The sequence below is a fragment of the Monodon monoceros genome, unplaced genomic scaffold (genome assembly GCF_005190385.1).
Source record: "Monodon monoceros isolate NGI ecotype Baffin Bay Population unplaced genomic scaffold, NGI_Narwhal_1 Super_Scaffold_2, whole genome shotgun sequence".
Taxonomy (NCBI): Eukaryota; Metazoa; Chordata; class Mammalia; order Artiodactyla; family Monodontidae; genus Monodon; species Monodon monoceros.
In genome coordinates this window covers 102619616-102646951 of record NW_021703776.1, presented here as the reverse complement: position 1 = coordinate 102646951, position 27336 = coordinate 102619616, and the positions used below count along the sequence as shown (strand labels likewise).

The 27336-nt window shown below is 40.3% G+C and overlaps 1 protein-coding gene across 8 annotated transcripts in view; it reads right to left on the bottom strand.

Annotated features, from left to right (window-relative positions):
- RBM33 (RNA binding motif protein 33) overlaps window positions 1-26440 on the bottom strand; it is a 114323-nt gene extending 87883 nt beyond the window's left edge. For 2 of the 8 annotated variants that reach the window (XM_029233005.1, XM_029233006.1), the window contains exons 1-5: window positions 26031-26440; window positions 11839-11917; window positions 5558-5606; window positions 3981-4057; window positions 1705-2017 (exon numbers count right to left, since the gene is read on the bottom strand). In XM_029233005.1, the coding sequence (XP_029088838.1) occupies window positions 1705-2017; window positions 3981-4057; window positions 5558-5606; window positions 11839-11917; window positions 26031-26073 (561 nt within the window). In that variant the 5' untranslated portion in view covers window positions 26074-26440. The remainder of the gene's footprint in view (window positions 1-1704; window positions 2018-3980; window positions 4058-5557; window positions 5607-11838; window positions 11918-26030) is intronic. The other 6 variants (XM_029233010.1, XM_029233009.1, XM_029233008.1 and 3 more) reach the window with 6 other exon arrangements.
- Between the last annotated feature and the right edge of the window lie 896 nt (window positions 26441-27336).

Sequence of the window (27336 nt, the reverse complement as noted above, 5' to 3'; positions counted from 1 at the left end):
GGAGGAGTACTGTGAGTATAATGAACTTGCATTTCTGTCTTTTCAATACGCGAATCTTAGGCACAAAATGCTGGAGAGTTAAGTTGAATTTTATACAACACGGGGCCTAAATGTAACCTCAAGTTTGGAAAATAAGAGAGGGAAAGTCCTCACTTACTAAAAATTCTCTTTACAACAAACTCTGCAAGAACACCAAAGTGAGAGATACCTCTTATGTGACCATGCATAAGTGCTATCAAGCACTTTCCACACTGTGATTTGTTCCACTAAAGTCTAAGTTCACAGAAGGCAGGGGCCACGCTTTATGCTTCATATTTCAGCAATACTTACGTCCCCACTGCTTGGACACTGGTAAAGATCTGTTGAGCTTTTGAATTTACAAGGGATGTGACTGACTGACCATCTTATTTTAGGGATGAGCAGTAGAAATACTAAAACGCTCTAACCAGGGAATAACGGGGCACATTTTTTAAAGACCTTGGCTTAATTTTTAAGAATCATTTTAATTTACAGTGTCTCACTTTAACATAGTATATGGACACACCAGTAAACCAGAGAGCACCTGTCCACACTACTGAAGGATTTATTACCAAAAGAAACCATTACAGAGTTATCGAAAAAACAAGGACCCATGATGCCTTTTACAGGATTCTGTTTACCAAACCTAGAAATATTTTTTCATTACTATATCTACTAAAGAGAAAGCATTCAAAAAGAATAAATCTTAAAAATAACACTGTGATATATAAACGCAACTGTGTTTGGAACTAAATATTCTAAGGCTCCACGTAAACGATTAGTGTCTTTCAAAACTACACACACACACACAAATTTTTTCTCAAATGAAAAATTACCTACTCTGAATGGAAACGTTAAGAGATAAAGGCAGAACTCTAGCCCTAATGCTGCATGCCTCCACCCCATTCCAGCAGCCCCACTCACACTGTACCTTGGGGGAGACCAGCACCCTGAAAACCCTAAGATTCTACTGCACCTATGGAGGTCATGCCCTTCCAACATAAATTTCTTTTAATGCTTATTTCAAAAACAAATCTTTTTTAATGATAAATCATGAAGACAGATGAGCAATCTTTCACTAATACCTTTTTCTTTCTTGACAGTTCAACCTAAAAAAAAAAAAAAAGCTACCAACCAAAACCACCTTTCTGAAATAAAAGTCAGTGCAATCTTTGCTTCCTGATTACAGATAACAAATTATGTGTGACATTTCCTAAACTAACCTCCAATCTCTTTATTCATGTTTAGACAGTTCTCAGTTACAAAAAAGGATGAATGAACAGGACATCAATCACTCTGGAATATTAGCACCTTAAAGATGTCTTTAGCAGGTCAATAATCTTTTCACCTTAGAAGGACTTTATCAGATCTTGTCTAAAGCCTGGATAAAAGCCCTGCATTAAGTACTTCTAACAATTGACAGTGTATCTCCACCACACAAAGCTGTTTTCTTCCTCAAGGTCACGATTCTGTGCAGCCTTCCAGGATGACAAAGGAGCATTACCTCCAGCCAAACAAGCTGTCAACACAAACTTTGTCAGAGCGCAGATAAAGAAACTGGCAGACAGTGATAATAAGGTCTAATTTCCCGCCCTCCCAGGGGAGGGAAACAGATTTCAAATCAGTCTAGAAACCTGTACCCAGGCAGCCATGCTCTCTTCGGCCATACAAAGGAGAAAGACTCACTGTGAACTCATCTAAAGGCTCGTTGATCTCGATGTCTAACACCTCGTCGCTGTACAGCGGCTCCTCCTCCGGCTCCCCCGCGTACTCAATGTGGTCTTCTGCCAGCTCAGCACCGTGGCCTTCATACTGTCCTTCTTCCTGGTACTCAGGAGCATACAGTTCAGATCCATCAGACTTGTGATAAACGAGTTCATCCTCTCCTTGTTCATACTCGGATTCCTGTTCTCCAGACTGGTCATTAGTGTTGTCAGACAGTTCAAACGATGTGACCATGCCAGATGTGGTATTCAGACTAATTGTGACACCCTGAGAACTAGAGGGGACAAAAGTACAAAGAAAGGCAGGCAACTGGAGTGAAGCTCAAAACTAAATCACTGCATAAGTTAACTGTTAGAAAGACCAGTGAAAAGTTACTCCAGTGACTGCTCAATGCACACTGACAACAATGACTGCAAGCAAAACTCAATGTGCTCCCTACTAAGCCAGCACTACAAACCCCTCCTGCACACCGCAGAGCTCAGTGCACTACACGTACACAGGGCCAGCAGCAGACTCCTACTGCATAAGGCGCCCCTCCATCATCAGCTGCGGCCTATGTGACCGGGAGAAACAGGTCTACCTGGTGAAAGTCCGGGACTGAAAGCAAACAGACTACGTTTCATTCTAACTTCCAGAATGAAATGGGTGGTATCTATTTTCTAAAACATCCAGGTAAAACTAGGAGCATTACTCTATAAACAGAAAATCATAGATGGAATTTTAAGAACTTGTTTTCTTTTTTAAATCTATGACGCAAACTATAAGCTCCTATTTAAGAAATCAAAATATTAAAAATCTGCATGAAAATACATTTCAATGTTCAACTAAAGTTTATACTAGCCACAAATTTTTTTTAAAAAGTTAATTTCTGAGTAAAATAAACGAGGGCAGTTTTAAAACTGCAAAAACAGAAATCATATTCCACCTGTTAAATCACAACAGATAAATGTCAAACAATTAAAAATGCATAATAACACTTAAAACACAAGGTTTTGTAGCTAAATCTAAGTTTACACTTATTAAGTATCCAATCCTAACAAAAAATTGAACACGCCACATACACTTGAAGACATATGGCTAAAAACATTCCAAAGGTTTATTTCAAGGGCAATTTAACTAACTCAAAAGATCAAAATATAATAATGATGTCACGGAATGGAACCGGGAAACAAATAGCTGACAAAATAAATTAATTTAAAACTTGTTACCCATTATGTTAGAAAAACTATTACAAATCTATAGCTCAACAATGAATGGAATATATTTGTTAACTACATTTATAAGCAAAAAGTGTCTCTATATTTTCACAATAAATGTTTCCTCATAAAACTGAAAAAATTATTCCATCTAATAGAGTATACTAAATGCCTCTTCCTCTTCTAATTGCGTTACTATGTCGGCAACAAATATTCTTTATTGCCATGCACTGAATATTTGTGCCCCCCCCCCAAATTCATGTGTTGAATCCTAAAACCCAATGTGATGGTGGTCTGGAGGTGAAGCCTTTGGGAGATGCCTAGGTCATGAGGGTGGAACCTCTGAATACGATCAGTGCCCTTATAAAAGGGACCCGAGAGAGCTCCCTCACACCTTCCAGCCATGTGAGTACACAGTGAGAGGGCTGGGGGTCCTCACTAGAACCCAACCAGGCCAGCACCTCGACCTAGGACTTCCCGGCTCCCAGAACCGTGAGAAATAAATTTCTGTTCTTTGTAAGCTACCCTTTTATGATATTTTGTTATGGCAGCCCAAACAGACGAAAACAACTATATTCAGATAGTCAACTGGAGGCGAAGTACAGTCCAAAGGAGTTTTCAAAATGGCAATTCAGTTACTAGATATGTATAGATAAAAACTGTCTAAAATGAAAACAAAAGCAGTAACATCAAACTGTGACCAACAGTATTAAGAGTGGGGGGCCACTGCCCCCCATCCAAATAAAGGAATTCTTTAAAAAAGAGTGGTGCATATACCTGTACTGAACTTTTATAACCAGCACTCAACAGACCTCTCAGAGGTCATTAAATGCAAGACCAACACTGACTTTAAACAGTTGATCTATTTATAGAAAAATATATATGGCTTCCACATCAAAGAGTTATATTAATATCCTGTTTACAATATAATCATATGTTAAAGATACGGTACATTATCATTTATATCCCACTACAATTATAAATTAGTCACTAGAAATTTAGTTACATAAGGAACATTTTTAATGAGCTAATGCTGAGTACCTGAAATTTTCTTCGTCTTCGTTATCACTCTGCAGAAGATCATCATTTAGCTCCTCATCTGACAAATCTGATTGATTCTAATTAAAGAAATCTAATTAATGCATGTCACTTCCACAAAAAAAGACTTGTTACAAAAGTGCAAAATTACGTTGACTGGATTGTTTCTAACCTTGTTATTAAAACACCTACCATTCAGAAAGTTTTCTCAGTTTGATATAACCATTTGCCAGTCGAGATTCTACATATGGCATACTGGCTCACTACCCCAGACTAATTTTTATTTATTTATTTTTAATTTATTTATTTATTTATGGCTGTGTTGGGTCTTCACTGCTGTGCGTAGGTTTCTCTAGCTGCAGCGAGCAGGGGCTATTCTCCGTTGCAGTGTGCGGGCTTCCCACCACAGTGGCTTCTCTTGTTGTGGAGCACGGGCTCTAGGGCGTGTGGGCTTCAGTAGTTGTGGAGCGCAGACTTAGTCGCTCCGCAGCATGTGGGATCTTCCTAGACCAGGGCTCGAACCTGTGTCCCCTGTATTGACAGGCGAATTCCTAACCACTGTGCCACCAGGGAAGCCCCAGATTAATTTTTAGATGCACAGTCAAATAAGTATAGAAGCAGCAAGCATAATGATCATATTTACTATAACTCTTAATGAAAGAAAAAAAAAGGAAGTATCCTATAAACAAGTAATTTTTTCTTACCACAAAAAAAAAAAAAAAGGGGCTTCCCTGGTGGTGCAGTGGTTGAGAGTCCGCCTGCCGATGCAGGGGACACAGGTTCGAGCCCTGGTCCAGGAAGATCCCACATGCTGCAGAGCAACTAAGCTCGTGCACCACGACTACTGAAGCCCGTGCACCTAGGGCCTGTGCTCCACAACAAGAGAAGCCACCGCAATAAGAAGCCCGCGCACCACAACGAAGAGCAGCCCCTGCTCGCCACAACTAGAGAAAGCCCACGCGCAGCAACGAAGACCCAACACAGCCAAAAAAAAAAAAAAAATATATATATATATATGTAGAGTTACGTATATACATATACACACACGATATATAAATAGATATACACATCAACGATAACTGCTTTCAAGTTTTTACTTGATCAAGAGTTTGGAAAAACCTACATCAGGTTTTAGACTTTTATTCTTATTTATCTGAAAATGTATCACATTTGAGTATGTTTATTTTTATGCTTATCTCTGAATATTCCCAAAAAGTAAATCCCAGCTCCAGTATGCAAATACTAACCACTGAATGTTAAGGAAGGAGCTGCTGCTTCCTTCCGGCAAGTGGCAGCTTTGCTGCCGCCTTCAGAGATTCAGTGCCTGCTAGAGTGCCTTGGCGTAGCAGGAGCTAAAGTACTTGCTTCAAAGGGTTTAGGGCTTGAATTCTAAGTTATCAAAGAACTTACTAACAAATTAAACACTCAACTCTTTGTGCATTTAAAAAGTAATTCGATTGACAAAATTTTAATCTATATCCAACTTTCCAGTAACACATCCTATGCATAAGATGTATTCCTATATTTTAAATGCAATTAAATAACTATCATTTAGTTTCAGGAAGACCTGTATTTCTTACCTTTTTGCCAGAGAGCAAATCTTCTCCAAGTAAGTCATCTTCAAGTTCACTGTGGAAAAAAGAGACATGACAATGTATTATTCCTATTACACACTGCGAAGTTTGTAGACCACTGGGAAATTTATCCAGGACTTCAGGGTTTGGGTACTTTCACATTAAGTTTGCTACATTTTCCTTTATTAATAATGAAAACATATTTTCAAATATATAGGGAACATCTGGTGCTTTAAGTATGGGAAGCTTTGCTATAAGTAGCGGCTCTCACTAGACTTCTAATCTTAGTTTTTTCACCTCAACATGAGATCTTAATTTCTCTGGACTTGTTCATTAATGAGCAAAAGAAGAAACTATAATACGATATCTATGCTTCCTCTTACCTACGATGAAATAGGAAAAGATAGATGCCCAACATCATTAACTAGGAAAATTAAAAACCAAAATCGTTGAAAGACCATTTAACACTCAAACTGCGAAAACTGAAGAAGTTTAAAAATGAAAAATCAATGCTGATGAGGACATTCAAGTAAATCATAACTAAGAGAATTATCTTTATAACATGGGAGTCATGTCAGCTGTCTGCAATTTTTTGTCAGCATGTTTATGTTTTGAAGCAATCAGAAGGAGTTTTTCTCATAATTAAAATAGAAACCCTTACCAGATGAAAAACCTGAAGACATTTCCCACTGTATGTTTCTCTAACTGATGAAGATGGCTACCACTAAATTACGTCTTTTAAAAGCAGATGACTAAGGACCAACATCTAGAAAGGAGGAAACGCAATTAGGCTATGATTCTAGGTACAAATGCCAATGGAGATTTAACTGCACCAATGTTCTTATTATGATTTGCTACTTTTCAAATAAGGGCTCTGGTTACAAATATCTATGCGTTCTATAGGTTTTGAGTGCTATTTTACCCAAAACCCATGTTTACTTCTAGTGTGCTGCTGTGCAGAATGCCAGAATATCCTGGAATGCACATGGGAAGTTACAACAGAAATTCTATATACTACTTTTTAGAACCAGAAACAACTGAACAAGTCATTTCATTCATGCACTGAATACCTCTTTCATTATTTTATGTTACCCTACATAAATCGTATACCATCTTATAGATAAAGGAAATAAGGACAAGGTTAAATGATTTGCCCAAGGTCACACAGCAGAGACAGATTCAGGACGAGAACTTAGCTCATGGAAAAAAATCTTTCATGGACCTGTATAAGTAAAACAGTTATTAGAGACTAATGTATAACTTCTTCCAACATTTTCAATCCACAAATCACCTAATCATCTTTCAGATACAATTTTTGTATCTTCAGTGTTACAATCATTTTCCATGGACGAGGAAAAAGTGCTTTCTAGTCACAATATTTACAATAAGCGCATTTGAGAATCTGATTCCAGATAACCCCCCAAAAATACAAGCACCCCTGTGAGGACAAGCACCCCCTGGAGCATCCCTGCAAATAACTGAAAAAGGGAGGTAATCCCATTTGCCCCAGGGAAACTAATAGAGGAGAACTCTTAAAACCATAATATGAACAGGTGCTGGTAATCATACAAGCAAAAATCTAGGAAGTATTTGTTGCTGACAAATATATGGAAATAAGAAATCAGTCTTGGACTACCACCTATTTTTTCTAAACAAAAGCATTTTTTAAAAGAAGATAAATGAAAACTTTACCAGTTGTAAATGAGTGGAGTGTACAGAGGTGGAGAACAGTTGTTTCCATGACTAACAAAGGCAATAATAGCATGAAATAAGAAAGCAAGATGGGAGACAGAAGGATTAAGTGCACGCGACTACAATATGCATAAATTATAGCTCAAGAAATCACTAACGCCCATTCAGTGTGCTACATGCCAAGAACCACTCCACGCGTTTCACACATACTCGCTCTTTTGTTGACATAACACAACCCCAGCAACCAGACACCTACATCATTCTCCATTTTTTTCAACGTGAAAACAAAGACGCCAAGATGTTAAAGAACTGGCCCAAGGTCACCCTGCTTCCAAGTCAGAAACCAGTAGATGAGTTGAGACAGTCTGGCTCCAGAGTCCAAATACTAACTACTATGCACACACCCCACAAAAGTTAAATGTAGTTAGTTATCTATTGTTATCATAAAGTTGGATCCTTACAAAGAGGTACACAAAAGGGAAGAAACTTGTAAACTACGAAACACTACCAAAATTACACCAAGGGTCACCAAAAGTAACAATGAACCAATGGGACTGAATGGTCCAAATCGAGTCCTTTCAAAGGGGTGAGCAGTTATGCTCATGGACAATAACGGTAACTGTTCGGAAGCGAAAGGAGTACCAAAAGCATGAGGAGGCTTCCTGCACTCACCTGCAGAGCTCCCACAAGATTTCACCAGGAAACACTACTGGAGGAAGAACAACCTCTATGGCAGGTATTTATCAAAGATGAGAGACAACGATCTCTTAGGGAGCAAGTACATTTTTACTAACAAACAGAATTATACTAAAAGACTTTTTCAGGAAACAGGTATTTTGCAGGCAGTCACCTGGCTGCAGCCTTTCAAAATGAGAAATCTAAGTGACAACAAAGACTGCACGTGAGCTCATTGTCTCTGTGCCTGCCTACTCCAGGCCACCCTCATCTGGTCCGTGCCGGCTCCAGGCCCTGGATGGGGTCTCCGGGAACAGCTCCCACGGGCTCTCCGTTCCCCCGGCCTTTCTTCTGGATGGGCTCGGCCATGGGAGGTCCCAACGGAAAGTCACAACGCGGGAGAAGAGACTGCCCCCCCCCCACACCTGCTCAGCTCCAGTTCCACCCCACACAAGCACAGCCCTGGCTGGGCCCTCGGACAGCCCTCCCCCGCAGGCCTGCGGCTGCTCCCCCAGTGTCACACCTGCTTCTTTAGCCCTGCCCCTAAACATCCCCGTCATCAAATGACCTTCAGTGGAGACCTTCTCAACATGCCCTTTCCTACCGGGACGTACACTGTTATGTTTTCTGACTCACTCTTCTCCTAAACTTTCAAACTTCTCCTCTACCATCCAGCACATGGAAGAGGCTATTTTATGCTTTAAAAATATCAAATAAAGAAATACATATGATACAGAATCTTCATATGCAAACATGCACTGAAGATGAGTGAAGAGAGGGCACTGGGACAAATGCTAGTCACACTGGAAAGAACAAGAAAAACTAGAGCCCTGTCTCACTGCAAACAAAACCCAATTCCTTCATAGCAGAAGACCAACTAATGTCATGACAACCAAAATAAATTCCCACTGAACAAATACTGGGACAATTCAAACATTAATAATAATAACTACAATGGATAAAAAAACACATGCAGTATTTAAATTATGAATTTGAAATGATTCAAAAATAGAACTCACCTCTGGAGGATGCTAAGGAACTGACCCATTCTTTTGAAAACTGGTAAATAAAAGTAAAGAATCAAGCACTTATTCTGTACCTCAGAGGAACCAAGTAGTTTACAGAGTTACCACAACTAACAGAAAAAGAAGAAATGACAGAATGAGAACATCACCACTTGGATCATCTAATGGCTGGTAACACCACAAAAAGTTAACAAGATATTGTGAAGCTCCTGATGGAGGAACACACCACCAACTAAGACACTGCAGAGCCCCTACTCCTGCCCAAATTCAAACCTGAATCTGATCAACCTCCAGATCTAACTATGAATTTACAGAAAATGCAAGATGAAGGAACATACTAAAAACACTCCAGGAGATGCAATCACCAAAAGTAGAAATTCTCCAAGATAAACCCCTTGTTTCTTCAGCAAAAACTGCAGGGAACTAACAAAAATTGTGGAGAGAACTTACAGATGAAACAATACTTAAAAGACCTACCAATAAATTATGATATATGGATCTTATTTGGACTCCAAGTCAAACTATAAAAGGACACATATCCACATTATATGTATGTGTATTTGTAATATACTTATATATACATGAGACAATCAGGGAAATGTGAACATTAATAAGACATTCCTATTAAGGGACTTCTTTTTAGATATAACTCTATTATGGCTATATTTATAAATCCTTTATTTTTTAGAGAAATACAATCTGATATATTTTCAGATGAAATTATGTCTGTGACGTGAGGAGGGTTACAGAGATCACAGATAAAACAAGAGTGCTTCCCACTGACACTGCTAAAGCTGAAGGATGGTATATTGCCTGCACTGTACTATTCTCATATACACTTGAAATTCTCAATAAGTAAAAAAAAAAAAAAAATCAATCAATTTTATCAATTTCAGGAGGAAGGACAGAACGAAGGAAGAAAAGGAGGGAGGGAGGGAGGGAGGGATGGAGACCAAAAAACACTTTAAGACTTTCATAGGAACATACAGAATACAGGGTAGGGAAGAATTTCTTGAGGACAAAAGGCAGAAAGCAGCTTGACTGACATCACATGTCTCCTGAAGAGGTGGCCTCAGGAAGGCCACAGTGTCACCAAAGAGCGCACCTTACTTACCAAATGCACAACCTGAATCTAGGCTTGAGAAGACACTAGCAAAACCACACTTGAGGGCTGCTACAAGATAAACAGCGTGTCCTCTTCAAAATGTCAAGTCATTAAAGACAAAGCCTTTATAGAAGCCTTTACAGAAGTCTTTAAAGACAGAATTCTTCCAGATGAACAAACAAAGAGGAGGAAAAGAAACTCATTTTTGGCTAGAAAGCACATTACTGGGACAACTGACAAACCTTGGATAACCAATGTAGATTCAGAAGAAAATGGCATGATACAAACTACTGCAAACTACTGTCAAATGGTGCAGGAAAGAAAAATGTTCTATGTGTGTGTGTGTGAGCATGTAAAGAGGGAGAGAATAACATGAATATGACAAAAAGCAACTGTGAGTCTGAAAGAAGGGCTTATAAGAATTCCTGGGTTTTTCTTGCAACTTTCCCATAAGTCTGAAAATGATTTCCAAATACATTTTTCATATTTTAATTTAAAAAAATAAACAAAAACCATACAGGAAAAGATTATAATGATATTTATAAAAACCTACTTGAAGACTATTAAGTTTAAGACAATACATGCCACAGACTGGAAGGAGATATCTCTAAGCACAAAAAAACAAATTTCAAAAAGTATAAAGAATCCCTAAAATCAATAAGGAAAAGACAAACAACCCAAAAGAAAAAGACATAAATACTACCAGATGACTAACAGAACAGAAAGTCCAAATGATGAGTAAACTGTGAAAATACACAAGATTTGACTCAGTTCCCCATCACAGTCTTTTAAATAAAACTAGTTATCAGTACTTCCCAATAGGACCACTGCTTATACAGAAAACTTTGCTCTAAGCTCTCACTTTTTTATGGACTACCTTAAGAGTCATTGAGGGTAATCAACTTTATGTAGACTATAAGAATTACACAGTTTTTAATGTAGATTTTTCAGTAAAACTTCTGGGACATCACAGTTTTCAAACAGCAACCAGGTATTCTTTTCACAGCAGTATATCATTGTTGTTCCTTATTCACGTCTACTGACCCTCATTATCAAACTTTCTGACTGCAACTCCAAGGTAATGTTCACATTTTCAACACAGTATTTAAGATGGTAAGAAATATGTAACGAATAGTCATCATTTGAGAACTCCTCCAACTCAAATGAAGGCCTCTGTGCACTTCTCCAGTGCACATCCCTCTAACCCCTACTAGAGCGCCTTCCCAGAAGTAATCACTCCATGGAACTGACATCTATGATAACTGTCAACATTTTTAATAGAGTGTGTGTGTATATGTGTGTGTGTGTGTGTGTGTGTGTGTGTGTATTCCTAAAGAGAGATTTCCATCTTCACTAGTTATCAGAGAAATCCAAATTTATACTACGAGATACCATTTTACACAAATTAAAATAGCAAAAATGTTAACGTCTAGCCAAATATTATGTAGGATGTGGAGGAATTCTGTTGCTATTGTTGTTGCAGGCATACAATTACTCCAATAATAGCCCTGGGTGCCCACCAAGTCAATACCATCACTGTATAAAAACAGAGAGATAAGACCCCCCGTGCTCCGCTGGCAGCCCTGAGACAGCACAGGCCTGGGGTAGAAGCCCACTACAAAGCCTTCCACCTGGAGTGCTCACCCCTGCCCTACTTTAGCCCAGTAAGGACCAGCCTACCCAGGAAAGAGCATCACTAGCTAACACACTGCTCAGTAAAGATCTCTGTGTGGCCTAGCGACAGGAGATAAATCAGCATGGATCCTGCACGTAACCAGGGGTTTCCGCACCTGTCCCAGTCCTCGTCTGCAGCTCTTCTCCTCCAGGACCGCTCTGCACCAGGCTTATCAAACTGGTCAAAGTCATCATCTGTGAGCGAGAGGCCACGAAAGTCAGTCTTACTAAATTAAAACAGACACACATTCAAATACTGAAACAACTTGTTTCATTTAAGGATTCCTGACACGACATTTTAAAATACTAAAATTTCATATACAACAATTATAAATGCTTTAGCCATTTTTAATAACTAAAAAATTTTAAAGCACATATCTACCTAAAGAAAATCAACTTACTAAACACTATTAGGCATGAAAACTGACAGAATAGTTTTTTTAAAATCACATATTTAATTAAAACTGTTTTCTTTATAAAACAATGGTTTTTGAGTACATATTTTTTACTACAACTATATAAAAGGGGGAAATTGCCGACTTTGCAAAAATTAAAGAGACTTTTCTAATACTTTTTGAAATTTTTACATTTTTCCAAATTAATCATGGAAAACAAAGACCCTATTTAAGGGCAGTAGAGATAATGTAGAGAATTAACAAACAATAGAAATACAAGCTACATACACAATTTTAAATTTTACTACTGTTCACATTTTAAAAAGTGAAAAGAAAAAGACACAGAAAACAAACTTATGATTACCAAAGGGGACAGCGATGGAGGGAGGGAGGGACAAATTAAGAGTACAGGATTAATAAACACAAACTACCATACATAAGCAAAAAGGATTTACTGTACAGCACAGGGAATTATATTCAATACCTTATAATAATCTATAATGGAATATAACCTGAAAAAAAATAACTGAATCACTTTGCTGTACACCTGAAACTAACACAATATTGTAAATCAACTATACTTCAATTTTTAAAAAAAGAATTAAAAAAAAATTTTAAATAAAGACGAAATTTAAACAGGTTAAATGTTAACATTTTAACCTAGCGTATCAAAAACATCATTATAACATGTACTCGATACAGAAAAGATTAAGATATTTTACATTTTTTTCCACACTGAGTGTATATTTCACATATACACTACATCTCCTACCTCATTTTCAAATTTATTTTTATTATTAGGAAAATCAAAAAATTGGAATTTAAGTTTTTCATCTTAGAACACATGCAAGCAAAGAGGCTTGAGAAGCAGCAGCATATGTCTCCCCAGAGAGTCTACCTAGGGGATCCAGATGACATAAACATAAAACCCCAGGAATTTTTCCAGCCTGGGGCTAGAAATTAACCAATAAAGTTCTAGCAAGGTAATACATCAATTCCTACCATACACTACCAAACAGAATAGGTGCTTTAAAAAAAGAAGAAGAAGAAGAATGAGAGATATTAAAGAATTAGCATCCTTGGAGAATTCTGCTTCCAGTATAACATCAGGAGGAGCTCCACCAACCCACTCTCTGAGAAACTGGTGAAAATTATTTTTAATGAAATGACTATTTAATGTCTCTGGAGTTGATTCTAAATGCATACATTAAATGGAAAACACTCATTCAAGAAATCTACGCAAATTTGGTAAGAACGGCTACAGGATTCTGTGGGTTTTGAACCCGGCCCCACTCACTCCTCCCCGTCGCAGCTCAGTGAGGCATCAACTCCATCCCCTCGAGACCAGTGCAGCCAAGAACACACACCTCCGCATTCCTCCCCCTAGGCAACCTGCCTGGCGCTGAGGCTAACTCCCCGGCATGAGAAGGAGGCAGGGGTTCCCTTCTTTCACCCAGGCCCCAAGTGTGGTACAGACGCCACCGGCGCCCAGATCACCCCTGCCCCAGCTCACGGGGTGGGGGTTTCATACCGAGAGGTAAGCAAGCAGATCCAGGGCTACTGCCAGCACCCGCCCCCCACCCTGCTGCCACCCAGGCACTGGGCTCCTAGAGCAAGGGTGTCACCCAAGAGACAAGTACATCACTGTCCCCACCCACAGCACAAGAGTTGGGGCTCAGAGTCAGCCCAAGGGGCAAAGCAAACCTTGTAACAACAGAGCTCCAAAACTCTCTAGGAGGAACTAACTTCGTTATGAACAGAGTACAGAAAAAGTCCTAAGCAAAAGGCGCTCTCAGAAACAGTGAAGGTTTTGGAGAGAGATTATTAGAAAGATAAGAGTCACTGGAGATAAGGACTGAACTGCAGGATGCCTAGTGGACCAGAGAAATGAGGAGACAGGGGCCAGTGCCCTCACTTACTTAGAACAGATCTCAATCACTGACCTCAGACACTATCCAATCAAAGGAGTCTGAATTTGACTGGTCAGTCTGTAAAGAAAGTTATGGCCCAGGGCACTGTGGAAGGTGTGGTCAGAGAAAAAGACAGAAGGAGCCCAGCCAAAGCACCACCATCCCAGGGTGCCTGTGGGCATGCCCAAGGCTGTTGTCCCCTTGAGGAGTGACATCAGAAGCTTCACACTGCCCAGAGTGGGGTGTGGGGTGGGAACAGACTTCACTTAAAACCTAGCTGGTCACCAAAAAGGTAAGCAAGCAAGTAAAAACAGGCCCAGGGTGGAGAAGTGGGGAGACCAGCACTCAGACATGACACAATATATTACCTAAAATGATTTCCAACAAGAAATTACAAGACACGCAAAGAAACAGGAAAGTACAACCCACAACCCATCAGAAAAAAGGCAGGCAACAGAAACTGCCTGTGAGGGACTTCCCAGGCAGTCCAGTGGTCAAGGATCTGCACTTCCAATGCAGGGAGCATGGGTCTGATCCCTGGTCAGGGAACGAAGATCCCACACGCCACAAACGTCAGCTCTATCAGACAAATTGGCCATTATAAGTATGCTCAAATAACTAAATGAAACCATGATTAAAGAACTAAAGGAAGGTATGATGACAATGTTGCACCAAATAAACAGTATGAATAAACAGTAACTATAAAAAAGAAGCAAAAAGAAATTCTATAATTGAAAAATAACTAAAATGAAAAATTCACTAGAGGGGCTCAACAACAGATTTGAACTGGCAAAAAAGAAAGAACTGGTAAACTTGAAAACAGATCAACAGAGATTATCCAATCTAAAGAACAGAAAGAAAAAAATGAAGAAAAATGAACATAACTTCAAAGAAACGTGAGATACCATTAAGCACACAAATATATGTGTAATAGGAGAAAAAGAGAAATAGAAGCAGGGAGAAATATCTGAAGAAGTAATAGCTGAAAACTTCTCGAATTTATTTGTAAATATTAATCTACACATTCAAAAAGTTCAACAAACTCAAAGTAAAATAAACACAGAGATCTACAAATACACACATCATAGTCAAAATGTTTCAGAGACAAAGAGAAAACCTCAGCAGCAGCAAGAGAAAAACAACTCATCACTTAACAAATGCGATAAGATTAACAGCTAATTCTCATCAGAAACAATGGAGGTCAGAGGCATATACCAAGTGCTCAAAGAATTCTATATCCAGCAAAACTATTAAAATAAAGGTGAAAAAAAGACATTCACAGCTAAACAAAAACAGAAGAAATTTGTTGCTAACTGACTCTGTAGTTGATTGAACTGTGTGCCCCAAAATGACACATTTAAGTCCTACCTCCCCATTCCCCCACCTGTTAATGTGACCTTATTTAGAAACAAGGTCTCTGCAGACATAATCAAGATGAGAGTATTTGGAAGTTAAATAGAAATTTAAGACTTTGCAAAGCTCATTTTAAAAATAAATGGTACAGTACTATCATTTCTTTAAAAAGATGAAATTATACTGGATATTAGACCTAACAGATAAATACAGGACACTCAACTCAGCAGCAGAATATACATTCTTCTCAGGTGTACATGGAACATTCTCTGGGATATATGTTAGGCCATAAAACAATTCTTAATTAATAGTTTCAAAAGGTCAAAATCATACAAAGCATACAAACCTGACTAAAGAATGGTTGACCCTTGAACAACACCGGATTGAACTGCATAGGTTTCACTTATGTGTGTATTTTTTGTCAATAAATATGTACTACAGTACTACACAATCCGTGCTTGGTTGAATCCACAGATGCAGAACCATGGATATGGAAAGCCAGTTGCAAAGTTATGCGTGGATTTTCAACTGCATAGAGGGTTGCAGTTGACCCCTATATTGTTCAAGGGTCAACTGTATAATAAAACTAGAAATAAATAGAAGAAGGAAAACTGAAATATTCACAAATACATGGAAATTAACCAGTACACTTCATCAACCCATAGGTCAAAGAAGAAATAAGAAACAGGGAAATAAGAATGTACTTTGAAAAAAATGAACACAAAAATACAACATACCAAAGTTTATGGGATGCAGCAAAAGCAGTACTTGGAGGAAAATTTATGGCTATAATTGCCTACACTAACAAAGAAGAAAAGTCTCAAATCAACAACCTTAATTTAAATCTTGAGAAACTGGAGAAAGAAAAGGAAATTAAACCAAAAGATAGCAAAAGGAAGTAAATGATAAAGATTAGAACAGAGGGACTTCCCTTGTGATCCAGTGGGTAAGACTTCACGCTCCCAATGCAGGAGGCCCGGGTTTGATCCCTGGTCTGGGGACCAGATCCCACATGCATGCCACAACTAAGAGTCCACATGCCACAACTAAGAAGTCCGAGTGTGGCAACTAAGAAGCCCGCATGTGGACTTCCCTGGTGGCACGGTGGTTAAGAATCCGCCTGCCTGGGCTTCCTGGTGGCACAGTGGTTGAGAGTCCACCTGCTGATGCAGGGGACGCGGGTTCATGCCCCGGTCCAGGAAGATCCCACATGCTGTGGAGCGGCTGGGCCCGTGAGCCATGGCCGCTGAGCCTGCGCGTCTGGAGCCTGTGCTCCGCAACGGGAGAGGCCACAACAGTGAGAGGCCCGCATACCACAAAAAAAAAAAAAAAAAAAAAAGAATCTGCCTGCCAATGCAGGGGACATGGGTTCAAGACCTGGTCCGGGAAGATCCCACATTCCATCCACAGAGCAACTAAGCCTGCACACCACAACTAAAGAGCCCACGAGCCACAACTACTGAGCCCGCGTGCCGCAACTACTGAAGCCCCTGCACCTAGAGCCCATGCTCCGCACCAAGAGAAGCCACCGCAACGAGGAGCCCCCGCAATGAGAAGCCCACAGGCCGCAATGAAGAGTAGACCACACTCACTGCAACCAGAGAAAGCCCGCGCACAGCAACAAAGACCCAACACAGCAATCAAGCAATCAACCAATTTATTTATTTAAAAAAAAAGAGGCCCGCATGCCACAACTAAGACCTGGTGCAGCAAAAATAAACAAATAAAAAATAAAATAACTATTTAAAAGAGAAAACTGTGTCCATTAAATAAAAAAAGATTACAGCAGAGATACATAAAACAGACTAGTAAAACACTTTCAAATTCATTCCTGAGGCCACTATAAAACTAAACAAAGATATTAAAAGAAAAAAAAATTTGACCATTATTCCTCATGACCATACATGCAAAACTTATTTTTAAAAAATTAGTATATAGGACTCAATAATACATTAAAAGGATAATACACATCATGACCACATGGGTTTATCCCAGGAATGAACGTTTCGTTTAACATCCAAAAATCAATACTTTTAAAAAATCAATGTAATGTGTCATAATAACAAACTAAAAGTAGAAAACCCAATTATCATCTCAATATAAGGAGAAAAAGCATTAATCAAAACCCAGTATCTGGGATTTCCCTGGTGGCACAGTGGTTAAGACTCCGTCTGCCAATGCAGGGGACACGGGTTCAAGACCTGGTCCGGGAAAATCCCACACGCCACAGAGCAACTAAGCCCGTGCGCCACAACTACTGAGCCTGCGCTCTAGAGACCACGTGTCACAATTACTGAAGCCTGCGCGCCTAGAGCCTGCGCTCTACAACAAGAGAAGCTACCGCAATGAGAAGCCCGCACACCACAACGAAGAGTAGCCCCTGCTCACCACAACCAGAGAAAGCCCGCGTGCAGCAACAAAGACCCAACTCAGCCAAAAATAAATACATACATAAATACATAAATTTATTTTTTTTAAAAACCCAATATCTACATTCCTTATACAAACTCTCATCAAATTTAAGTATAGAATGGTATTTCCCTAACCTGATCAAAGGGCATCTGTAAGAAAAACCTATAGCAAACATCACAGGTAAAGGCAAAGACTCGGTGCTTTCATCTGGAATCAGGAACAAGACTGGGATTGGGCTTCCATGACTCTGCAATTTGGCACTGTAATGGAAGTTCTACCTAGTGCAACCAGACAAGAAAAAGAAATAAAAGGAATTCAGATAGAAAAGGAAGAAGTAAAACTGTCATCATTCACAGCAAACATGATCAACTATGGAGAAAATCATATGGAATCTATGAAAAAAAGGTACTGAAACTATTCCGTGAATGAAATAAGGTCACAGAATATAAGAACAATATTTAAAAAAATCAATAGTTTTTCTACATACAAGGAATGAGCAGTTGGAAATTTTAAAAATCCTTGCACTAGCTTAAAAATATGAAATACATACTAGGGATAATCATAATAAAATTTGTGAAAGACCTATAAATTAAGAACTATGAAACACTGCCGAGAGAAACTAAATACCTAAAGGAAGTGGAAAATAACTAGAATTCCCAAAAGGAGACACAAAAGGTTGTAAATGTGGGTAACCTTGTGCTTGGACAAAACCACATTAAGCAAAGGAAAAACCACACCTGATAAAGCAGAAAACAAAAACATACTTTCTTTCCACCTAGAATATGGAATGTAAAAATGGATATGAAAAGAACTCTAACTCAAAATCCTAAGAAACAAACTAAGACAAGAACTCTGTATGCCTATTTTTATTCTTCTTACATTTTCTGCATCACTTTCCTTCTGTTCTCCCTTTAGAATATAAACAAATCCTTTTTTTTCTAAAGTTCTAGTTTATATCTGTCATACTGAGCAGAACCAAGAGAACAAAACATGTCCACACTAATCCAGAGTTTTAAAGGAAGAACAGCACATCCCTGAAGACCAAGGCGAAGATTAACTCAGCAGGACAAGAGTGGTCAATGCCTTTACCTAGAAACTCTCCTTCTAAGGCAAAACATTATACCAGACATGCTATGTTATTAAGGGAATCAACTTTCCTCATCTGCAAGACTTAAAAACAGCTACTGGAATTTTTACAATCTTCAATTACACAGCAATTAGATATCTATAACGAACACAACTCTTTTACTTATCATGCTTATTTCCTCATCCTTTCCAGGAACCTGGAGCTTAGATTAGAAATTTTATAGAATATTAGCTTGGAACAGGATTCTAGCAACTGTCTAGTCCAAGGGTCAGCAAACTACAGTCCACAGGCCACGTAGGGTCTGCCACCTCTTTTTGTCCAAATTTGGCTACTGCCTGACTTATGTAAATAAGCTTTTACTGGAACACTGTATGCTAATTCAGTTACATATTCTCTATAGGTCTTTCAAGCTACAAGGCATAGCAGAGGATTACAAGAGAAGCCCTGTGATCTGCAGAGCCTAAAATATTTACCATTTGGCCCTTTATGAAGTTTGCCGATCTTTGCTCTAGTCCAAAGGTTCTAACCTTCTTTCTTTCGCCTCAACACCATTCTCATGTATACATGCTCATATTCTGAATCACTAACAGAGTCAAAATTCCATATTTTATAAGTGAGGAAATCCAGACCCTTTATTTAAACAGCAACTAGAGGAAGGAATTGGACTAATATTTAAGAACATTCAAAGTGAGCATCTTTGCCCTATAGTATAACTACCAAATTTTGAGTAACCAAGCAAAATTTTCAGAAAGCACCCCTACAACATGCACTTGAAAAATTATTTGTAGTCTTGTTCTAAAATTCTCTTACTTTCATGGGACCCTGGAGAGGTTTCCCTAAAGTGAACTTTGTATTTCGCTTATGAAGTGCAGTGCACACTGACAATTTGTTTTGCGGGTCTTACAACTGAATTTCCTCTTCCTGTGTTGGAAATTAATCACAGTATGAGTCCTGAAGGAAGACAGAGCAGGGCTCTGCCTCCCAATTACGGAAGCCATAAAAGCTAGACCCTTGAGTTCTCTACTGGCCCGGGCAGGCTGGGAGAGGACAAGAAGTCAGAGCTCAGCCAACTGAATGTTCCCATCATGACTTAGAATCTAGAGAAAATGACACCCCATTTCTTTTCCCAAGAATCCACACCTTCCTTTTAAAAAGTGAAACCTTCTCAATTGCTAAAGATTAGTTGCTAAATTGGTGAAGTGTAAGGGAAGAAATGTCAAAGAAAGGAACAATTTCCTTCTACCCATCTGTCTTTCCTTCCACAGACAGAAGTAACAGCTCTGCTGAGACTGTGGTCCCCACCGCTCTATGCAATGGTGCAGAGAATGGGAGGAGTAGAGCCTCCTTCCCTGTGTGGTTCTGAGTTAGAGTATGCAAGGTAAGGCAGTCACAGGAGCTTTGAGTCACAATTATCATCAGTTACTCTGATGAGGCAGAGGCAAGACAGATGACGGACGGACACACACACTGCAGATGGGAGGTTCTCAGAGGTCAGAATGTGCTCTTGAAAACCATGTGTGGCATCCGGGCTTGTAGGTGCTGTGACGGTCAGTGGGAGCTTCTTGAGACTCGATACCATCAGAAGTCAACACCTCCAGTACTGCAGACTTGAGACAGTCCACTGGAGCCTCCGCAATAGTCTTCAGTTACAAGGGCTTCCGGGCAAGCTCCCAACCATCAGTATCAGATAATCAGACTAAGTTTTCCTGACCATCACACCCCCAGCCTTTCCAAGGATTGTACAAGCCTCTAATTCCTGTGTTAAAACCCTTCATACTTGGAATGCAAGGCATGGCCTCTGTCCTAACTAAAACAAGACTGATAAAACTCAAATAAGCCTAGCACTACTGAAGAGCTGAAGAGAGGTTTCATTTTACTTCAACAAGCTAGCATTTTCATATTTGTTTTCTCATTTAATCCATTCCCAAATTCTCCTTTTACAGATGTGAAAAGTAAGACTAATCAAAGTTAGTTAACAGCAAAATCAGATTTAAACTCTGGTCTACCAAACACGAAGTACAACGCTCTTGAATTTATTCAGGAAGCAACTGCAGTAACAAACCCTGATTTCCTATGTAAAAATATTAAAGGGTAACCATAACTTCCTGAATGTTTAGGTAGGAAGACCACTAATTCATGGAACCTACAAAATCATGAAGGCAGAATCACTCTAAAGCACACGATGCAATCTGCTGGCCTAGAAGACACACACTCTCTTTGAATTATGTTCTTTTTTTAATCAACTTGGTTGCCAATATTTTAAAAATATAATTATATATAAGTACCAGAGTTACAGCTTCTTCCAAAAAAAATAAAAATATCAAAAGATCTAGAACAGTGGACCCACATTTTGCTGTAGCTGAATCAGCTAAAGGTGAACAGCACCTGGCCAAACAGGAACAAAATTCCTGTGTCTATAAGAAGAGTAAGTGGCGAGGAAGTGGCAGCCACAGAGCCGAGCTGGAGAAGCGCCATCAGCAGCTGCAAGCCCGCCCAAGGCCCACACCGCCCTGCCTGCCGCTGTTCTGCAGTCTTAGTTGTCCAACTACTTTATCGGACTCTATGAACTACCAAAATATCTATCCTTCCAAAAGAATCTTAATGAACTGCCTCATCATGCTTATCTTTTGTACACAAATGAAGTATCAAAATCCAATAATAAGAATTTCAGAAAGTGAGACAGAGGAACTGAAAGGAGAAAAACAGTACCGTAAGAAAATTTCCCAGAACTGAAGGATGCATATTTCCAGACTAAGGTATCCACCAAATGCAGCACAAGAAGTAGAAAAAGACCTATGCTAATGAATCTTATAATAAGGAGGAACTGTTAAAACCTTCCAGGAAGAGAAAAAGGGTCACATACAAATGATAGGGAATCAGAATGTCATCAGACTTCTCAAGAGCAGAACTGGAAGCCAGAAAACAACACAGCAGTACCACCAAAAATCTAAGGAAAATGAATCTAAGTCAAATCTAGAGTTCGAGACCCTACCAAATCATCAATCAAGTATGAAAATAAAGTAAGAATTTATTCAGACATGCATGGGTCTCAAAAATTTACCTACCTTCAACACACCCACTCTTAGGAAACTGAAGCCTTTAACTCCATATTTGTTCATTTGAAAATATAAACATAAAGAATAATTTTCCCAGAAAAATTTATCAAAATTGACCCATGGATTTAAAAAAGCTAAACAGACCAATAATATCAGAAGAAACTGAAAAATAAACAGGCAACAGATCCAAATGGCTTTGCAGACAACAGCTCTTCTGACATTTAATAAAGAGATTTTTACAATGTCCAGAAAATCTCACAACTCATTCTAGGAAGTCAGCCTATCTTACAAAAGAAAGGAGAGCACCATGTGCACACACAAATACAAAACTATAAGCCTATCTCTCTTATGATCACAGATAAACCCTAAAATGAAAAGCAACAAAACAATGAAAAGGACTTACAGAGCCAGAAGGTTCTGAACACAAGATTGCATGATTGATTCAGCATTGGAAATCTATCAATACATCACAGTAATATATTAAAGAAGGGGCCTCATTATCACCTCAATGGTGCAGAAAAGGCTTTGATAAAATTAAAACCCCAACTCAAAAAATAAGCTTTCTGAGCTAAACAAACAGTAACTACCAGAAAACTACAGCAAACACTATACTCACTGGTAAAACATTAAAAGAACGCTCATTAAACTCATGACAGGATGACAAGACAAAGATGCCTGTCATCACCCCTACTACCCAACATTATATTGGAGGACTTGACAAGAAATGGTTCTAGAACGAGAAGTACAAGAAAAAGAAATGAGACATAAATACTGAAATAGAAGAGACTGGAGATATGACAGTCTGACTAGAAAATCTAAAGCACCAAACTCTTAAAACAAGATTCCAATAAGCCAGTTATACACAATAAGCAAAAAAAAGTTTTTCTATAGTAGATCAGCAACAAATTCCAGAATATAATAGGATGAAAAACTATACCATCCACAACAACAACAAATACAAAATATCTAGGAATAAAACTAACAAGAAATGTATGAAAACTATATAAAGAAAATTTTACTAAGGGTAAGTTCCACAGAAGACAGAGATCCCTTCTCCTATGGAACTTACCTTAAGTAAAATTTTCTTCGTATCTGCAATCTCTTCTATTCCAATATTTATGTATCCCAACCTCTTAGATCAGTGCCCAGCACAGAGCAGGTACTCAGAAATGTGGTAGATAACTGACGGGCAAAAAAGAGCTTGACAGCAAGACATTCTTGTTGCTGAATGAAAGAACCCATATTGTAAAAGTAACCATCATCCCGAAGTTATATTAATAAACTCAATGCAATCCCAGTAAGAATTTCAGCAGAATTCTTTATAGAATGTGATGATTCTGAAGTTTATTTTTTTTTAAATGCAGAGCTCATCGAAATTTCTGAAAAACATGCTATAATATATGTAGACACACACCATGGAGCAGTAATTTTTTAAAACTATGAATGAGAATTTAATATGTTCTAAAGTTGGAAAAGATAGAGAATTCAATAAATCATATTAGAACTGTTAGAAGCCCCAAATTCACACCACACCCAAAATAAAATTCCATATGCAATAAAAGCTAAACATAAAAAAGTACAGAAGCATAAGGTATTAAAAGCACAGAGGAACTCTTGGCATGGAGACACCATTACGAAAAAAATTTATGAAAGCAAATGACAAAAAAAAATCTGAAAAAGAAAATATATGTATGTGTAAATATATATAAACGAATCACTCTGCTCTACACTTGAAACTAACACAACTTTGTAAATCAACTACACTTCAATAAAAAAAAAACTTGGGTGGGAGCGGTAGTTCCCTGGTGGCCTAGTGGTTAGGATTCCGGGCTTTCACTGGTGTGGACCCGGGTTCAATCCCTGATCAGTTCAATCCCTAATCAGGGAACTAAGATCCCACATGCCGAGAGGCAAGGCTGAAAAACAAAAAAACACACACACAAAAAGTTTTTAATATTTGTAGCCTACAACACCGTATCTCCACTTCTAGAGTTATCAACCCTCCAGAAATATTTGCTTAAGCACACCAAGATGTGTCTGTAGACGTTTAGTGCAAAATTTTCCACAGCAGTGGAAAAGGACATATAACTGAAATGCCCCTCAATACAAAAATGGTTAATCAATAAATGGTGGATCCATGTAACTCTCACCTACTAACACAGGAGAGATCACCAAGACCTACTACTAAGTGAACAAAGCAAACTGGGGCGCACTACGTGATTCCATTCATACCATAAAAAGCCACACAGCTGTAAATGTGCAACTTACATATGCACAGAAAAGGGTGCAAAGGGATTCATAAAGAAAATACTTTATTCTTTAATCACTAATTTGTCAAGTGTTTGCTGAACATACACTACATGCCGGGAACTTGGAATAAACGGCAGGTAAAACAGGCAGCATTCCTGTCCTCAAGGGGCTTACAGGCTCCCGGGGAAGGGAGATTTTAAAAAAGTAAAGAAATAACCAAATAAAATCACAGACTCAGATAAATGCTCTGAAGAAAGAAGAGTGCCACAGAATTTAGGTGAGGGAGGCACACAAGCAAGAGATGGACACATCTGAGACAGAAGAAAGAACGCTCAAGGAAGGCCTCCCAAGGAGCCTGAGGCCTGGGGGATGAAGAGCCAGAGCGAGGGCAGGGGCGGTCCTCCTGGAGGGAAGCAGGCTGACCCAAGAGCTTGGGCAGGCTGGGCGACCGAGTCACGCAGAACTCACAAGTCTTGGTAAGGAGTTTGCCTTTAGTCTAAAAGCAATGGGAAACCAGGCACCTGTGACAAAATGGAAGGAAAAACTCCAAATCATCAAGGACAAAACCTACTTAATCCTCTAAAATAGCCATTCTCAAAAACTTTCCGGACTCAAATTTATTGAAGACACCGAAAAGCTTTTGTTTATGTGAATTACACTCACTGACATTTGCTATTTTCGAAATTAAAAATGAGTAACTCAAAAAGCTATGCAAGCACACATTCCATTGGCCACCTGTACAACGATGCCTTCACGTGTCACGCAGCCTTTGGAAAACTCCACTGTGCTCCAGTGAAAGAGCAAAACATGCAAGTGACACTAGTACTATTAACGGAAACACTTCTGACCCAGGAGTTCCCAGACTACACTTTGAAAATGATACAGAACCATGATTTTGAACCCCAGAAAGTAACCAAGTAAGGAAGGTAAACCAAGTATTTTCAAAATTTAACTAGAAAGCCTCAGGAAAAAAATCACGTGACAGAAAAATGGCATACATCAAATTATACTGCCAGAAGTGACATTTCTTGCATTTAGTCTCTGTGGGTTTTTCCATTGCACCATATGAGCGCTTCAATGCTTAGACCAAAATACTTAGACCTAGACAGGATTATTGCAATGTACTCATAAATAAGCATTCCTAAAGAACACGCAGTAGGATGGTTTCAATAATGAGAACTAAGCCCAAACACTGCTGTTGTTCATACTTTACCAGTTAAGGGTCTCCTTTATCAAAGTTTTCGAACTATCGTAAAAGTCACTTTCAAGTGTTTTTCTCACGTTAAAAAAAAAAAACCCCAATCAACAAAATGTGATTTCAACCAGAAAGTGATTTGGTAAATCTGTTTTGAGTTAGGTCCCCTATCGAACTCATCTACGCTAGGAAAACAAGAGAAACTACCCAGAAGAACTGCATCGGTACCTGACCCTCTTCGGCCCCGTTTCTCTCTCTTAGGATGCTGATCACGAAGCCCTAATGGGTCGGTATCAGACCACTAAGGAGTTCATGGAAAATGAGACCAGCCCGGGGAGGTTATTTTTTCAGACTCCCTGCTCTCCGAAACTCCGCACAAACACGTCCCCTCATGTAGACGAGTCTTAGCCGGGTCTAGTGCGGGGCTGCCAACCACCCGGAGCCCGACAGGACAACACCTCCTGGGCCGCGACCCTCCCCCAAAGGGTCCGGGGGCGGGCGCTGTCACCCCGCCCCCGCGCAGGCCGCCCGCCGCCTCAGGTGAGCCTGAGGCCTCACCGCCGTGAAGGCAGGGACACGAGGGCACAAAGACGGCCAGGAGCGGCCCGCTGCCCCCCGCCGCCGCCTCCCTCGCGGGGCCGCTCACTTACCTCCAGCGCCGGTTCCTCCGCCCGCTCCCAGGGCGGCCGCCATAGTGCTCGCTGGGCCCGGCCTTCAGCCTCGCCCCACCAAGCCAGCTGTGGGGGCCGCCGGGCCAGCCGGGGCCTGGAGACGCACGGCGGGGGACGAGACACGGGGGGCAGCGGGCCGGGCCTGGGCGCGGATGGCTGCGCGGCCGGCGGGTTGCTGGCCCTACGGCCTGCTCCTCTTCAGGAAGAAAACAACAAACTATCGCAACATGGCGGCCGGCTCGGCCCGCCGCCGCGGTGCACGCCGGGATGATGGCGGCCGGGAGGCGCCGGCGCGGGCCCTCCCCTCCTGGCCGCGGCGGCTCCGAGCCACCTCCGGGGAACGCAGGCCGAGCGCGGACGTCAAACAAAAGAGCGGCCGCCTTCCTCGGCTCCTGATAGCCTACTGTTTAACGCGGGGGCGGTTACCGGCTGTAGTTCGGCCCCGGGCTCTGTCGCAAGGCGCTTTGCAGCAGTTGGCTCCGAGCTTTACGGCCGGCGGAAGTCTCGCTGGAAGTGGGAGGGAGCGGACCCGCGCCCCGCAGTGGGACCTGAGACTGGTTTCTGTGTTCAGACTGTGCGGCGCGGGGTGGGGGCGGAGTAACTCAGCGGTGGACCCACGCGGGGAGCGAGCGCGCCTGGGGCGGGCCGGGAGGTGTCGGGCATGCGCACTGCGGACTGCGGGCAGAGGCGGGTGTGCTGAGCCGGTACGGCCCTGAGAGACGTCGCGGAACGAGTGCGGGAGAGTTTGCGTTTGAGCAGCGACAAAGGTGGAGAGCAAGATGCTAATGAGTGACAGAAAGGGGACAAGACAGAAAGGGGACAAGACAGTAATGCGGAGAAGAGTGAGGGCTTCTCAGGATAAGGCGTCCGAAGACGACTTATGACTTGTTGGCCTTTGGGGGGGGGGGTGAATGTAATTAGGCCTTTACGTACCCACAAGCTACAGACGTTGGTTCCAAAACAACGAGTGTGGGGATTATGGGGAGAGAAAAGGGTCGTTTTAGGTAGAAAGACAAGGCTGAGCAAAGGCACAGAGGTGTCCAATGACTTCATATGATTCCAGATCTGCAAGCAGTACACGTGGGCGCTGGCATATTAGTAGAAAAGAATAATTTCTGGTGGAAGAGCCTACAAAACTCCACCTAAACTGATGATAGTAAACATTTTCAGTAATGGGATAAATCAAAATTGTGTGCCACCTGAAAAGATGCAATAGGAAGAAACAGCATCACTTATGTGCTAATCCTGTCGCAGATACCTAACTGAACCTAATCCTGAAGAAGTA